This window comes from Engystomops pustulosus, chromosome 5, assembly GCF_040894005.1.
Source record: "Engystomops pustulosus chromosome 5, aEngPut4.maternal, whole genome shotgun sequence".
Classification (NCBI taxonomy): Eukaryota; Metazoa; Chordata; class Amphibia; order Anura; family Leptodactylidae; genus Engystomops; species Engystomops pustulosus.
Window position 1 is genome coordinate 33,887,377 of NC_092415.1, and position 16,814 is coordinate 33,904,190.

At 41.1% G+C, this 16,814-nt stretch overlaps 1 protein-coding gene across 3 annotated transcripts in view; it reads right to left on the reverse strand.

Annotated features, from left to right (window-relative positions):
- Positions 1-10,493: 10,493 nt before the first annotated feature.
- LOC140132618 (carbonic anhydrase 2-like) overlaps positions 10,494-16,814 on the reverse strand; it is a 32,516-nt gene continuing 26,195 nt past the window's right edge. For all 3 annotated transcript variants that reach the window (XM_072151600.1, XM_072151598.1, XM_072151599.1), the window contains exons 6-8: positions 15,677-15,739; positions 13,624-13,779; positions 10,494-11,189 (exon numbers count right to left, since the gene is read on the reverse strand). In XM_072151600.1, coding sequence (XP_072007701.1) covers positions 11,070-11,189; positions 13,624-13,779; positions 15,677-15,739 — 339 coding nt within the window. In that variant the 3' untranslated portion in view covers positions 10,494-11,069. The remainder of the gene's footprint in view (positions 11,190-13,623; positions 13,780-15,676; positions 15,740-16,814) is intronic.

Consider the following 16,814-nt stretch of genomic DNA (forward strand, 5'->3'; position numbering starts at 1 on the left):
TGAAGGTGTTAATTTGATTCACAATAATCTTCTAGTATCTTTAATTTCAGAAACAAAAGGGAAAAGGACACAACTGATATCCTTTCAGGTGGTGGGTGAGGGGGGCCTATATTTTATGCTATGTCTGTGACATGGCCATCATCTGAAAGATACCATATTGGCCCAAAGGCAAGTTTTGTCAATTGGAAGGTGGTTATGTAGTATATCACAGCTTCAAAAAATGTTCATGATATTTTGATCCGGTTCCTTCAGCTTTTTGTTCAGCACCACGGACAATGGGGCTCATTTACTAACAGTCATGCTGCTCACTTTTGTCGTACTGTTCGCCATTTTGGTGCACACCATCGTTTTTTGGCGCAGCTGCGCTGGCTTCCATGTGACACATATTGGGGGCATTTAACTGGTGCAAGCAAAGAGGACAATGTTTTTGTTAACACCAATGTTTTGTTTTATGCTTGAGATCCTTGAATTTGATTTTAAAATGTGCCCCTCAAAGGGTCCCAGAAAAAAAAGAACTTCCGGGACAAAGCGACTAACACAACATTAATCTCTTTTAAAGTGGATGACAGCAAAGAGTATCTGGCAGAATGAAATGATTTAAAGGGAACCTGTCATCAGGAATGTCATTTTTAGTAATATTTCAGACTGGGGAACTGTGGGCCCTCCAATGATTATGGTGACGTGCACCTACCTTCCATGCTTTATTAACAGACCTACAGTAATGGATTGTTAGAGCGTAACCGTAAAGTTAACGACAAAAAATAGTTTTAGCATAGCTGGAGTGAGCATTTTACAACAATTCCAACGATGACTGTATCATGCTGCTGGCTTTTTCCTAACCTGAGATATAAGGGTTAATAGGTATATGAGGCCATCCGTAAAATCCACTCAGCTTTTCCTGAAGTGGGCGACACTTCCTGGTTGTGATATCAGCTCAGGGCATTGAAGCCACAGCATTGAAGGCATTCCTATGAATCAGGACAGTGGGGGTCATTTACTAAGGGCCCGAATCGCGTTTTTCCCGCGGGTTACCCGAATTTTACCGTTTTGCCCCGATTTTCCCTGAATTGCCCCGGGATTTTGGCGCATGCGGATAGATTGCAGCGCATCGGCGCCGGCATGCACGCGATGGCGTGGTCGTCGGAAAACCCTGTGGATTCAGAGAAACCGTCGTATTTTTTAAAAAATGTGTCACTTGACAAGCCCTTACCTGCACCCGGCCTTGCTTGGTGAACTTCAGTGAACTCCAACGGAAATAAGCACAGCAGCGACACCTGGTGGACTTCGGGCGCACTACCTTAGTGAATCGGCGGAAGACCCGAATCGTCCACAGAGAACGCGCCGCTGGATCGCGACAGGACCGGGTAAGTAAATCTGCCCCAGTATGTTTGTAATTGGACAACCTGAAGCATGTGATGAGTCACATACTTGTGACATCACTCAAGCTCATATTTATTTGCAATCATCTTCTACTGCCTTCTCCAGCAAGCCTCTAGCTGTTCTATATGTTTTCCCATGGTGACCAGAAAGCATGGCAAATGGAGAGTAGCCGGGGGGGAATGTAAAGAGTCTGTTAGCAGCTAAACACCTGCAGATTAGAGTAAATTATTTTTGCTTATTGCAGAGTTGGGCAAAAGTTTTTATACTTTACACTTTTACTTTAATATACTAAAACATTTTGAGAGTATTAGTCTTAATAGTTTGTATATATGGTTCGTAAACTGTTACCATAGAAACATTCCGGTTTGGATAGTGGCTGGGAACAGAAAGTGATTAGGGACCTTTCCTTTGTTCTGATTTCGTTGCGCTTGAGAAGAGGGTAAATACAGGTTAGGGAAAGGCAATATTGTTGCAGCTTTTTTTTGATGGACAGCATATTCTGATATTCCAGTTCAGACCTTAACCGATTGTAAAATGTATGTCACAGAAAGCCATTCCTTTAAATAACCTCCCACATCTTTTGCCGTATTGTATGCTTACCTGACAGCTTTACCCTTTATAGTACATGTTAAGATTAATAGACTGAACAACCTCTGTGATCACTTCCACTCTCTACATTGTAACCGGCAAGTCATTACACCTCCCTGTGATTCTATTACATGATTTTCTAGCATTTTCCTCTCCTTCAAGCTCTGTAACAATGAAGAAACATCTTATTCTATTTCAAACGTTCAGAAAGAAGGTGAGAAAGTGCGTCTTATTTACACGAACATCCAAGACAATAAGATATGTGTCTGCAGCGGGCAGAACACCCACAGCTTCATCTGGAAAATAAGACGGCAATCATTCTCAACAATGGTGTCGCTGGGTAGATTGAGGCGAACAGCGGGGACGGCTATGGAAGTCAGGCTGGAAGCGGCTTTCCTGCAGCTCTTTGTCCTCCGCAATATACAAGTAAAATTATACTTTGTGTTCTTCTCTGCATGGCGGTGAATGAAGCGGTTTCCTACCCCGGAGGGACATTGTTTTCCCTGAATATATTTATTATTAGCAACAAAAATGACAAATCATTTTACATTTATGATTAGGTTGAATTCAAAAGATTATAAAGACAAAATAATAATAACCATAAATCCCTTATAACCATAAATAATGAGGGCCATATAGGGCGCCGTCGAAGAGTTAACTGGAAAAAATACTTAACCGCCCGGAGGTGCCGTGAATTCATGTTCCCTGACAAAGTAGACACCTTTCAGGGGATCGAATTGAAAGAGATTAATGTGGCTCAGCAGTAAGGAGTCGGAAGAAACCGAAATTCTAATTTAACAGCACAGCATCCCCATAGGACTGAAGAAGTGAAGTCGATGAAGAGAGATACAAAGCAACACAAGTGCATTAGTAAACCGAGCGCCGAACACCTCTATGATACCAGGCTGGAGTTATTTGTGAATGTTACGGATACTACAGATATTTGTAGCACAGTTTATTACTGTGTATTCCAGCCAAAGACGAAGATGTGACGTTGGTCCTAAATATTTACATGAAGCTTCTCTTGTACTGAGAAATATTTTGTCTCCAGGATAATTCAAAGCCTTTTCTCGTCTGTTCTCATCTCATCAAAACCCTTTCATCAGATTCATAAGCTTTGATAACCCATATAGCAATAAAAACAACAACAACAAAAAATTGCAGATGTTTATTCTTGTTGCCCTGTCCTAACTCCACACACTTGTTTTCGAACACAGTATCATACCTACCTAATGGCCCCCACCCTATATACTGCCCCTTCATAGTACAATGCTTCTTCTTGTGACTCGGCTCTGTTATGTCACAAAACTGTCTCCTCTCTCATCAACTCCTCTACACTAGAATCTTCCCAACCAACCTCATAAACCAGAGAAGAACCCTTTTTGTTAACTACTGGAGTCTGTTTCTGGAATGTTCTGGGATGCCAGCCAATTAGAAAGACTGCTAACCACCAGGTGATATGAATAATAAACACTGAAAATGAAAATATTTAAATTAACAAATACTGCTCGCAAATATACCTGTAGTGGCCATTAAATGGTAATGATATATCACATACAGTAAACTCAGCTCAGACAGGTGTTTTGCACAGGAAATCTGGGATAGCCTGCAGGAGAGACAGGAAGGAGATGGCTAGTCTCCCGCAAGCAACACCACACTATACTACGCCCTCTCATAATGTATAGTGCCCTCTTCTTGTGGCCCCCACCATATAATTTCTTCCTGACAACTTCATCTATCATACCCAAAATTGATTGATTGTAAACCAAGCACACTGACATACTGGTGTGTTCCCCCTTTGGCAGGATCTGCTCTTTTTTTTTAGCTTTTTATGCCCTGGTTTTATTTTTAAAAAAAAGCTATTAAAATTATGCAAAGGAGCCTAGAGACTCCAGGATCCATAGGTATTAATGGAGTCTGAAGCCCCTGAGGCTCATTTGCATGATTTTAAACCCTTTTTTTTTCCTTAAAAACAAGGGCATAAGAGGAATAGCAAATCCTGCCAGAAAGGGCGCACACCAGTATGTCAGTGTGCTTGGTTTACAATCCTGGTGGAAGATGTCCTTTAAGTCAATTAAAGGCTTCAATGATAGGGAGATCATAAATCTTCTTCTTTATAAAGTTCTCATAGAATCTTATATGAGGGTAAAAAAACAGGAAGTTGTCCAGAATGATGAATGAAACACATAAATTAGGACATAATTGTCAGTACTGTCTCTGGCAACCATTGAGCCGAGCTGAAAATATGCACGACTGCCAATCTGGGACATGGGTGTACGGGGAACTGAAACCACTTTCTCATGCTGATTGCAGTAATTGGCAGCGCAGACCATGGCACCCGGTCTCTTCCTTTGTCCTCGAGGATACATTTTCTGTTCCGAAAAAAAGGAACATTATGTGTAACAGCTCATTGACTATTTGGTTACGGTGAGTTATAAATAACATTTTAAGGCGCAGTTATTTGCTAAAGAAATTACAGCTTAGATCAAATGTATAAAGGTAAAAGAAGAAGTTGCCATGTCTTCTGCTTTGTTGTAGTCTTCTGCTTCATGGTGGTTTATACCCCTGGAGTTCTAGAGGTCCTCAGAGATTTAGTCTTTATCCACTATTGACACTGATTCCAATCCACAAGTTAGTGAATAAATGTCTGATCACTAGGGGTCTGACTGCTGGGACCTCTACTTATTATGAGAATGGGGGTACACAAGTGCCTTTGAGTGTCCCATTTAAATATAATCAGGATTCTAGATAAACCACCCAGAAGTTATATGGAGCTAAATGGAGCCTTTAGTGAGAATGTGCTTAAAGATAATCTACCGGGACAATCAAGAATGGATAAACTGAGGACAATTACACATAGATCCACATGGACTGTGGTAATCTTTTTATATTAGTTAACCATGGCCTTTTTCCTTCTATAAACAACTTTTAAAATTATTCTAATGAGCAAGAAATTGCTCCTGGGTGGTATTACCAGAGCCCTTTAGTGTTGCTTATTCACAGGCTGTTACAATGAGCAGGACATGTCTGATCCAACCCCCTGCTCTCTCCCTCATTGCTCTCTCTTTCCCTGAGGAAGTGCAAGGGGGGAGGGGAGAGCTACTCTGCTCATTGTAACAGCCTGTGAAGCTACAGCACTGAGAGACCCTGGAAACACCCACCAGAGCCTTCAGGCCTGAATCTATTAGTAAGTATCCCTGGTTTATCCTGCTTGATTTTGATGATACATTAAAAGAGTTCTCCAATGACAAACAAGTTAGCCCCTATCAATAGGACCCTGAGATGGATAGGAGTGTCATTCCGATTCCCCCTTATCTTTGGTTCTATAGCACCTAGAAACATGTTTTCATTGTCATATTAAAGATAAGAATCTGATCTTTCAGACCGCACCTTGCAGCTTCCATTTTCACTATGTCTTTAACTGCCTTTATATTCGGTTCAGTAAATCACTGAACCAAAAGTGATCTGTAAGATGAGATTCCCATCATTAATATGACACCAAGAACATGTTTCTAGATACTGTTGAAGCAAAGTTAGGGACATCTGAAGTGACACTTCCCCTATAGCCTATAAACTTGACTATAAACTTTTTCTAGTTAAAGGAAATCTACCAATTGCTTTTATGCATTATGAACCAAAAATACCTTGAGAATGCTGTAGCTACACTGATGAAGAAATATTTCTTGTTTAAACCCTGAACTGAGTGGTTTTGCTGAAAAACTATTATAAAATTATGATAATGTGGCTCCTGTGGCTGCTCTGCTGCTTCTCCTTCCCCTTATTATGCACTGCTTCAGCCTTGTCCTGCCCAGCATAAGCCAAAAATATGTCATCATTGTGTTGTCCCTGACAAGCAGAAGTAATCGATCACTGCACCATCCCCCAGCTGCTGAGTCATCCAGCTTGGTTGATTAGTCCTGTCTGGACAGTTCAGGAAGCTCTGTGTAATGTGTTTATGTACTGCAGCCAGTCTGCACCCAGCTTTCCTAAGGCCCTAAATTTTATAATTGTTTTTTGAGCAAAACCACTTGGATCAGAGATTAAACAAGATATGTTTTTGCATCAGTGAAGCTAAAGCATTTTCAAGGTATAAAAACAAAATGGCCGATTTTCTTTAAGCGGTCAACATCTCACATAAAAGAGGGAATTCTGGAAAGGACATTTCATACCCTCCTGAGGGCAATTGGTAGTTTAACGGGGTAAAACCTGGTGACAAGTTCCCTTTAAATATATATTTGACCTAATATCTTTGTCTTAGGGCACATTCACATGGCTGTCTGCGGGGACGTACATGCGGCCACACATGTGTGGCATCGATCCGGCCCGCACACCGCAAAAAGATAGAGCATGCTCTATCTTTCGGCGTGTGTGCAGCCGTGCACCACTATTCTCTATGGAGGGAGGAGGGGCCGCCTCCTCCTCCTCTCCAGCACACGGCGGTATGCCCGCACGGCGGGCATACCGCTGCTTGAATGTACCCTCAGCAGTACAAAGGGAACTGCATTGTTGCATACAGTTATTGTTACATTACATTGTGTATAAATTATTGACAACACTTGGGAGGAAGTGATATAAAAAGCCATTAACAACGTATAAAACCTTTGAAACTTCCCTTTTATAGGTGCCAGGTTATTTGGGGGTAAATTCATGGTATAAGCCGCTTCCAGAACACTCTTGTCTCTAGGCCGGTTTAGTGGATCCTTCATCAGGAGTGGGTGGCCATTACAAAGAAGGGTCTCATAATCAAGAACTGAGAATAATGCCCTGTACCACTGCCCCCATAGTTCTATCCTTTTACTAGCTTTGTCAACCAGCTAATTCTTGGTGGACTTGGGTATAGGGTTAATAATTAATTATTTTATCTGTATTATTAAGTGTTGTGGAATTATTTTTTCATTAATTACATTCATGAGTTGAGTTTTATTATTAACTAGCTGTAGCTCCCGGCATAGCCCAGGATAGTAAATAACTGCTCTTAGCTATAACAAAATAGAAATAAAAATATTTTATATGTCACAGCATGTCTGTCAGTCCCTGTCACAGTCTATCTCAGTCCTTGTCACAGCCTGTCTGTCAGTCCCTGTCACATTCTCACGGTCAGTCCCTGTCACAGCCTGTCTGTCAGTCAGTCCCTGTCACAGCCTCACGGTCAGCCCCTGTCACAGCCTGTCTGTCAGTCAGTCAGTCCCTGTCAAAGCCTGTCAGTCAGTCCCTGTCACAGCCTGTCTGTCAGTCAGTCAGTCCCTGTCACAGCCTGTCTGTCAGTCAGTCCCTGTCACAGCCTCACGGTCAGCCCCTGTCACAGCCTGTCTGTCAGTCAGTCAGTCCCTGTCAAAGCCTGTCAGTCAGTCCCTGTCACAGCCTGTCTGTCAGTCAGTCAGTCCCTGTCACAGCCTGTCTGTCAGTCAGTCCCTGTCACAGCCTCACGGTCAGCCCCTGTCACAGCCTGTCTGTCAGTCAGTCAGTCCCTGTCAAAGCCTGTCAGTCAGTCCCTGTCACAGCCTGTCTGTCAGTCAGTCAGTCCCTGTCAAAGCCTGTCAGTCAGTCCCTGTCACAGCCTGTCTGTCAGTCAGTCAGTCCCTGTCACAGCCTGTCTGTCAGTCAGTCCCTGTCACAGCCTCTCGGTCAGTCCCTGTCACAGCCTGTCTGTCAGTCAGTCCCTGTCACAGTCTATCTCAGTCCTTGTCACAGCCTGTCTGTCAGTCCCTGTCACAGCCTCTCGGTCAGTCCCTGTCACAGCGTGTCTGTCAGTCAGTCCCTGTCACAGTCTATCTCAGTCCTTGTCACAGCCTGTCTGTCAGTCCCTGTCACAGCCTCACGGTCAGTCCCTGTCACAGCCTGTCAGTCCGTCAGTCCCTGTCAAAGCCTGTCAGTCAGTCCCTGTCACAGCCTGTCTGTCAGTCAGTCAGTCCCTGTCACGGCCTGTCTGTCAGTCAGTCCCTGTCACAGCCTCTCGGTCAGTCCCTGTCACAGCCAGTCTGTCAGTCAGTCCCTGTCACAGCCTGTCAGTCAGTCCCTGTCACAGCCTCTCGGTCAGTCCCTGTCACAGCCTGTCTGTCCAACAGACAATGGCTCCTGTATATGGTGGTTAATAAGTGTATTTTGGAAAGCACAGGGTAAAAATTTTGGCTCAAAACCGAGTGTATGACGTTCCCTGAGTCACAGAGAGAGACTGTGCAAAATTTGGTGACTGTAAACGTGACATACATACATACACACATACATACACACACACATACATACACATACATACACACATACATACATACACACATACATACACATACATACACACATACATACACATACATCCAGCTTTATATATTAGATTCTTTTTGTCACTCTTATTAAACACTGCAGCTTTATTTCATCCTTAGGAGCAGTTGTGTATCATTTATTAGGTAGTTATGTCTTTTCTGTGATAGTGGGTTAGGGTTAGGTGTAAGCTGCCATACTTGGTGGCCGACTCCTACTTCCTGTCATAAGCAGGAAGAAGCAAAAACAGCTGATCACCGATATGTAGACAAGCGGCACATCTAATGAACATAGTAAGTTCAACATTGGGTCTGCGGTATACATGACAGAGCCAGCATGATAGTCTGACTGTAATGAGATCATCATGCACGTATAAATACATGGAAGTATGCCATAGGCAAGAAGAATGAGTGTCTCAGTGAAGATAGTCGAAAGTTATTGGACACATAGAATTTCCATAAATAACCTCGCCTGATAGTGCTCTTAGCTCATCACAGCTGTCTGGTTCGAGTTTGATCTGACAGTTCTCCAACACGCATGGCTAACACATCACGTTTAGTTTTCATATCATGTGTGGGCGATGACATCTCGAGACTTACAAACAATAGACAGCGGTTACTGAAACACAAATCTTACTGTATAAGAATTGACTCCTAATTGTCTGAATCTTTCTCATAACTTTTTTAATAGGTGGGCATGGCAGATAATAAGGCTTAGAGGATAAGTTTATAACATAGATTATCAGATTATCATTATCAGAGGGACAGAAGTTACTAGACCTTTGGGGTTTATAGCACATTTTATGTCTGTTTTTGGTCTAAAAATGTGTAATAAAAGTCTCAAGTTATGGTGTAACCCCTCATTCACTGGCCTGGCTGGGCTATGCAAGAGGAAGGGGGTCTCCCCCATCCCTATACATCAGTTTATAATCACAGTAGAAAGTAGGGAGAATTATAGCTCAGGAGCTTTCTGGGACGGATGTAGCACCTAATTCCTCGAGAGGCACATACCTTGTTAATTGGGTGCAGTTCTTTCCAGTTTAGGGGAGGACAAGACTGAGACTCAAGATTTTCCCTATTGATTGCATGTTTTCCAATAACAATTGCAATTTATTCCTAAACAGACAGGCCCTGACGTAAGGACACCTACAGATGACCTACAGATGACCCCTAGATACAGACAGACCTCTCTGCCCACTGTGACCTCTGGTGAAGTCTCTGGGTGTTACTTTAGTCCCAGACTGCAATGATCAGCTGTAACGTGTCTGTAATGAAGCTTTATCGATAATCCTTGGTCCCATTATACCAGTACAAACCTAAAGGTGTTCTTCAAGTTTCTACATACTGATATGCCATCTATAGGATTGGTTTATCAATATGAGATCAGGTTAGGCCAACAGTATTCCAACACTGACCAGCTGATGTCTACTGCCTCCAGTGGTGGTAAATAAAAAATAAGTCAGGAGAACAGAACATAACATTCTTGTTATGTCTACTCACCATTTATTTTCTTGATCGTGGCCAAATGCCAATCCTGGACACCTCACTACTCCCAGATATTTGGCAGGCCAAGATGTGAATGTATGGAGAAGGATGAGCAAATAATATGGTGAATGATAACTATGTCTGGAACTAGAAATACTCTGGCAATCGAATATATATATATATATGCAAATGTAAACGGTGACATGTATGTATGCCTGTTTAAATTTTGTTTTTATCAAAACAATAAATACTGTTTAAAAAAAAAAAAAAGTTGGGATAACAGCTCCATTCTCTGTGTTGTAGCGGATTTGGGTTACTGCAACTTCCCATTATGGCTTTGTAGAGTTCTGTTCTCTGTGTGCCCGAGTCTTGGATTCCCATATTTATGATACAGGCGTTCCCCTACCTAAGAACACCCGACTTACAGATGACCCCTAGTTACAAACGGATCTCTGGTAATTGGTAATTTACTTTACTTTATCCCTAGGTTACATTAAACATCTATAACAGTTATCACAGGTGTCTGCAATTAAGCTTTATTGTTAATCCTGATTCTTATGACAATCCAACATTTTTAAAATCCAATTGTCACAAAGACCAAAATAAATTAGTCTGGAGCTACAATTATAAAATATACAGTTCCGACTTGCATACAAATTCAACTTAAGAACAAACCTACAGACCCTATCTTGTACGTAACCTGGGGACTGCTTGTATTGAACATGAACAAGTCATCAATGTACTGTATGTAAAATATATAATATATAAAAACCACAGCGACAATGATTTGCGGTAGCCACTTTTATTAAGGTATCGAAAAATACATTTATAATCTGCTCTTTCTTTATGTTAAGTTTGGAACTTTAAAACTGTGCAAAGTTAGTCCCAATAAGACTTTATATGTATATTTTATCATATTATACTGTAAAAAAAAAATGTACACTCCTATTAAAATCAATATTTTCTTTATGCAACAGGTAGATAAGATTTTACACACACATTCACATTAAGTCATACATGGCGGTGTATGTCCTTCAAGTTTTCGTCTTATAACATAATCTTTGTAAAAATCTAATGGACAAAGCGCCCCCCCCCCCCCTTCTATATTAGTGCAGCATTATTTGTGGAAGAAAATCAGCAAAGGCTACGCCTGGTTAAGCTGTAAGCAAGATCTCACATCATAAATGATTTGCCTATGTCTGTCGACTTTCACATTTCATTAATCAGATCCTAATACTCACAAAGGGATTAGAAATTGAGCACAGAGAAATATCTGCCACCACTGTGCACGCGGCCAGAGATCATTAAACTCCGGAGCCTGGACTCCAAGGTTGATCTTTGCACAGATGGATAAATCTGATCCTAATGGAATGAGGCCCTAACTTCTCGGCCCTTTAGTGGCTGTGGTGGGCGATAGTTGTCCACCATGTGGCAGGGACTGTCATGTTCACTGCTGAAGTAAAGGCCTCGCAGCTTTGAGATCTAAAACAAACACAAAACAATCTTGTTAGTTTTCTCAAATAAAGTACATTATTCGTTAAAGCTGTTATATTACAGGAAATCTACCATCAATATCAAGCGTAACAAACCAGGGACACTTACTCATAGATCCAGGCACCGCGACTGTGGTCATCTTCTTATATTTGTTATCCATGGCCTCCTTTATTCTAAAAATCAACTTTTAAATTTATGCTAATGAAACAGACGTGCTACCCTAGCCCCTTTTTGATCATTGACATTACAGTAAGAACTGATCTCTGAACAGGGGATGGAGTGTGAGACAGTGTTACACTCTGTAAAGCCTGATCACAGAGGGGCTAGGGTAGCCCCTCAGGCTCATTAGCATAATTCCAAAAGTTGATTTTGGAAGTAAGAGGCCATGGATACCAAATATAATAAGATTATCACAGTCTAGATGCCTGGATCTATGAGTAATGTCCCTGGTTTATCATGATGGATTTTCATGGTAGATTTCCTTTAAAGGGGATGTCCCGTATTAGAAATAACCCACCTCCAAAAGGGTATGTACAATAGTATGGACAAACAATTCTGCCAGTGCCGAAAATGTACTTTAATAGCACACAGCCCATGAGCAAGTGTGTGGCTGCTTTTTAACTATTTATTAAAAATTTTAACAAGTTAGGGGTGTATTCTGGGATTTAGTTATTCTTTGGTTAAGCGGTCAATATCAGATTGGTATCTGACATCTCAGCAGTTTGGCGAATGCTGTCCTGACTTGCCAGTGATGTCACAGGGTCTGCTTGCAGTGTAGTCCACTTTCAGTGTATAGCCGCAATACCAAGCACCACCACTTTGCAATGTACAGCACTGTGCAAGATAGGCTGTGAAGAGTATTGATTGGTTTTTCTAAGAACATATATTTGACTAAAATAATAATAATAACATAAATAAAAAAAACAAAAACCTTTGGCCCCTTTATAGTGAGCTTACTTGGTGGCATTAAAAATTCAGAAAATAAAATAGTCTCATATTCCCTAAAATATAACCTAATTTATCATACCAAACAGCCCCCTCATGGTTATTTTATATAAAACCTCCCTCCCCCTATGGATTTATTAAAACCCCTCCTATTCTATGTTACATCAGAGGCTATGTTGTAATTTGTTGTGTAATGAAGGGACAGATATGTTGCAGATTTTGTTTTGTTTTTTTAAATTGCTGCCAATTGTCACAATATTTAATACTAAATTAGATATTTTGGTAAAATGCCATCCACTTTGCAGATGCTGTAAATGTTTGCATTTTATGCCTGAGGTTCCGCAATGGAAAAACTTTAGTACATCTCTCCTATCACACGTGGATAGTTATACATTTCTAAATAATGTCTGAAAAATTCTAAAAACTTACATTCTAAGCTCATCTTTAGAACTGGGCTATAATGTCCCTGGTGAGGTCAAGAGCAGAGGGCATCCTGGTATGGCATATATATATATATACACATCTAGTGCTCAGGAAAATGTCATACTACTTCGCTTCATTGTGAAAACATGGACAACCTTGGCGAATGTTAACAAAAACATCCAGCTCTGTGTGTGAGAACCTCTGGGTTACATGTCACTGCTGCTCTGAGATAAGGGAGGTTCCTCATGATGAAAGTCAAAAGTCATGGGAGATGTCAAAATCTTAAGTTGCACAGTTAGTTGGCTGCTTCTTAGCTCTTATCACCGGCTAAAATATTTCTTCTTCAACCGTGCTCAACTTTTGACATAAAGCTGTATCGTGACAAGGGGAGGCAGATGAATAGATAACGCACAGGTCTTATGTTACTGGACTTTATCATATTTCTCCTGCCGCAGTATATTTGGAGTCTATGAGCAGTATTGATCAAGAAAAATTGCAGACTGTGTTAGTTTGGTGACAAGAAAGTGATATTTTTCGCCATCTATGAAAATAACAAAAGTAATAATGGAACTTTATTCTAGCATGGACCACTCTTGCAAGTGCAGAAGGGGCGGAGCTAATTCCAAAATGCTCCGGGCAATGTGCATTCAGCTTCCCCTCTTCATTATTCTAAATGACAGCTGCATTGTCCATCCTGTCAGAGCCATCATTCAAGCAGAGAAGAATCCTGGCTGCCTCCAACCACCACTAGTGGGAGCTAATGAGCATCCTGCATACTACTTAACATTAAACTCAATAAAAAAATCTCCCCCTATTTGCGGTTACTGTATAACTGTATAATTGTATCTCTTTAGATATGTAGATGATTTGGAGCTCTGTACCAGGAAGTATGAGCTGTGATCACTTCACACATAGAAATGAATCACTACTAGATGCCTGACCGCATACAATGCAATAGTAAAATGCAGAAATGAATGAATTATATATCTAAGCAACAACAATTTTAATGGGCTTGAAGATATTAGTACAAGAGAGATGTATACAATCCCCATACCTGGTCACTGCTCACACTAATTGGCTCCTTAAGGACATGCCAGAGGACGCACTGCAGGAGAGGAGGGGTCGTCAGAGATCCCTTGTAGGTCCAGAAATCCAAGGAATTTGGTAGCAGACCTGAAGGATCATAATTATGGAAAGAGGCCTCTTTTCCCTAGAACATTAAGATATTTAACTTATTGACTAGAAGAAAAATTATTTACATACCATACAATATTAATGTATAATTTATAAATTTCTCAGCTAAGCAGAGTTCCACAGATCTATGATGCCTTTTAGGGTATAATATCTCATATGGAGATTGCACCTAGATCAAGGCCTACAACCTGAGAAGATCAAGGACTAAATTTTTAAAATTTTTAAAATTGTTATTGAGTCTGACGGGCTCTGGGGGTGTTATCAGAGCCCCTCTGTGGTGTAGTTTCACAGGCTGTTACAGTGTGCAAGGAGGACTTGTCCCCTCCCACAATTTTCCCATGCTCCCTCAGCACTGCCGCCCCCGTCTTCCTGATGTAATCTTAAATCATAAGAGGAAGTTTCAGCAGGGAATGGGAAAGAACCGAGGGAGCAGAGAGTGAGACAGTGTAACAGATTGTGAAGATACATCATGAATCATCATGGCTAATCATCATAATTTTAAAAGATTTTAGAAGGAAGGAGGACGTGGATAACAAATATAAGAAGATTACCACAGTCACAGTTCCTGGATCTATGAGTAATTGTCCCTGGTTTATCATGTTCTGTTTTGACGGCAAATTTCCTTTAAAGGAACACTCCAGTCACAGATTCACTGAATTATACCACATGCAGGGGGGACTATAGGTTTTAGCAAGGTTCCAGGAATACAATGTACATTAGTCCTCTCAGGTCCTGACCATGCATTATTCAATTAATTAGCTATGACTGGAGTGTTCCTTCCAGTACATGTAAAGTAAAGTACACCGTTTTTTTTTGCCACCCCTGCCTCAGCCCCCTTTTTCAGTTTATTAATAAATTTCAAAGTGGAAAATATGATTATGCATAATTTATTATAAAAGATTATATTACATAGCCTATTGTTTGTAAGGTTTGCATATGCTTAATGTATTTCCATATTTCCCAGAATCTCCTAGTGGAGCACCAATGGCTATAAGTCTCCACATGCCTGCAAAGTGGGCGAATTGGCAAAGTCTCTGTAAGGAGAAGCCTCTCTCACTCAATCAAGCCAGTTTCCTGCACTGCGCTAAAGAAGCCCAACCAGCTTGAAACAGTGCTGTCTACAGTTGGGAATTTGTTCCTTCTGGAATAGATATAAGTTTAGGCTTTAATGCCACATCATGTCATATCCTATATGATTAGGATATTCATGCTTGATGGTAAGAGGGCTAAAATAGGTAGCTAAAATAGGTGTAGTTTTCTTTGTCCCATTCTGGAAAATATATTTGCATATTTTCCAGAGTCTCCTAGTGGATCCTCAATGGCTATAAGTCTCCTTACTCCTACAAGTTGGCCTTAATTGGCAAAGTCTCTGCAAGGAGAACTCTTACTCCCTGACACTTATGAAAGGATAAACATTTTCACATAAGCATGGCGAGTGATAAAGCCCCACAGCCAGGGCAGACACATCATGAGGCTTAGATCTCATAAAGTAACCGCCGGCCGTGCTCTGCTGGCAGACAAAACTTCACCAGGTCCAACTTGGCAAAAAAGTCTTCAAACATTCAGTGGTAAATGTTCACAGGCTTTTAGACAGGCACGGGGCGTTCTACTCTCTCAGCGTCCGCGACCTTTCACTTCCCCCCTTGCTAACACGGCATGGAGGTGACATTGTCGTGAGAAATTGCGATTATTTCATTGCGCCGGAAAACTGGGGTAGGAGGACTAATAAATCTCCCCTTGGAAGTAAAAATTAACAACTGAACGGCAATTACAGAACTCATAAGTATTTTTAATTATATCTAAGAATGTATTAGTCCCGATTTTTATCCTGTTACATACTTAAATCTGAATTCCCAGAATGCACCTCATCATGTAAACCTGTGATAGGGAACACAAGAAATTCTGCTTCTTACCTTTGTTGGAATGAGAGCTAAGGCGTCAATCACCTGCTGGAGCTCTGGCTTTGCCTCGCCGACCTGTAATGTACAGAGATTACTTAAATATGGCATGTAATACCATAATACAACATAATACAGAATAATAACATACAACAAGCAATTAACTTTCACTAATTTTTGTTTTAATCGCTGTAACAAAGCAGTAATTAAAGTGACTAGAGATCAGCAGAGCAATTACAATGTGGTTCTGATGATGTTTATTGTGTGCAAAACAAACAAAACTCAACTTATAGGTGAACGGATGCTGGTGGTAACATTACAAAATGGCCACTACATCCTATATATTACATATACATTATCAGACTAAATGTTATTTTCCTACCTTGAGTGAGGGTATATGGCTAGGATAAGGCAATGCGGCCTACTGCTGCTCTCTACTTCCTGTGTGAAGCCTCAAAAACACAGGAAATGCATCCTCAGCCAATCAAATCCTGCAGTATAGACCTGCCTTGGCCAGTGATTGGTTGAGGATTTATTTTCAAGCATTTTACGTGTTTCGAAGTTGTTATTGACATCCTAGTTCACAATACTGTAAGGGGTGTTCCATCTTTAAGATATCGGTGAAATTTCCATAAGACGGGTTATCAGTATTAGATAATGGAGGTCTGACTCTCACACACCACACAGACCAGCTTAATTTATAAAGATGGATGCTCACTGGAATCAGAGCTAAGGTGCTGTTCCTGCAAGAGCCACTACATAGAGCAGGGAGCTCGAAAATTGGCTCTGTTCTATGTGTACTAGGAATAGTTGATTGGTGGAAATCTGAGTATTAGGCCCCCACCAATTTGATGTTGATGACCTCTCCTATGTAAAGGTAAAGGTAGAAGAAACTTTTAACTCTTGAGTCTTCATATAAACTGCGTCACTACTTTGTATTGAGTCATTGGGGCACATTTACTAAGGGTCCATCGGAAGCATTTTCGTCGGGTTTCACAGCGATTTCCGTCGCCGGCTTGCACAGGACAGAAATCAGGGGGCAGGCCGTCGGACAACCCAACGGATTCGGACAAACCGCAAAATTTTAAAACGGAATTGTGTCGCAAGATCAAGCACTCATATGCACCAGAAAGAAGAAGGTGAACTCTGGCGG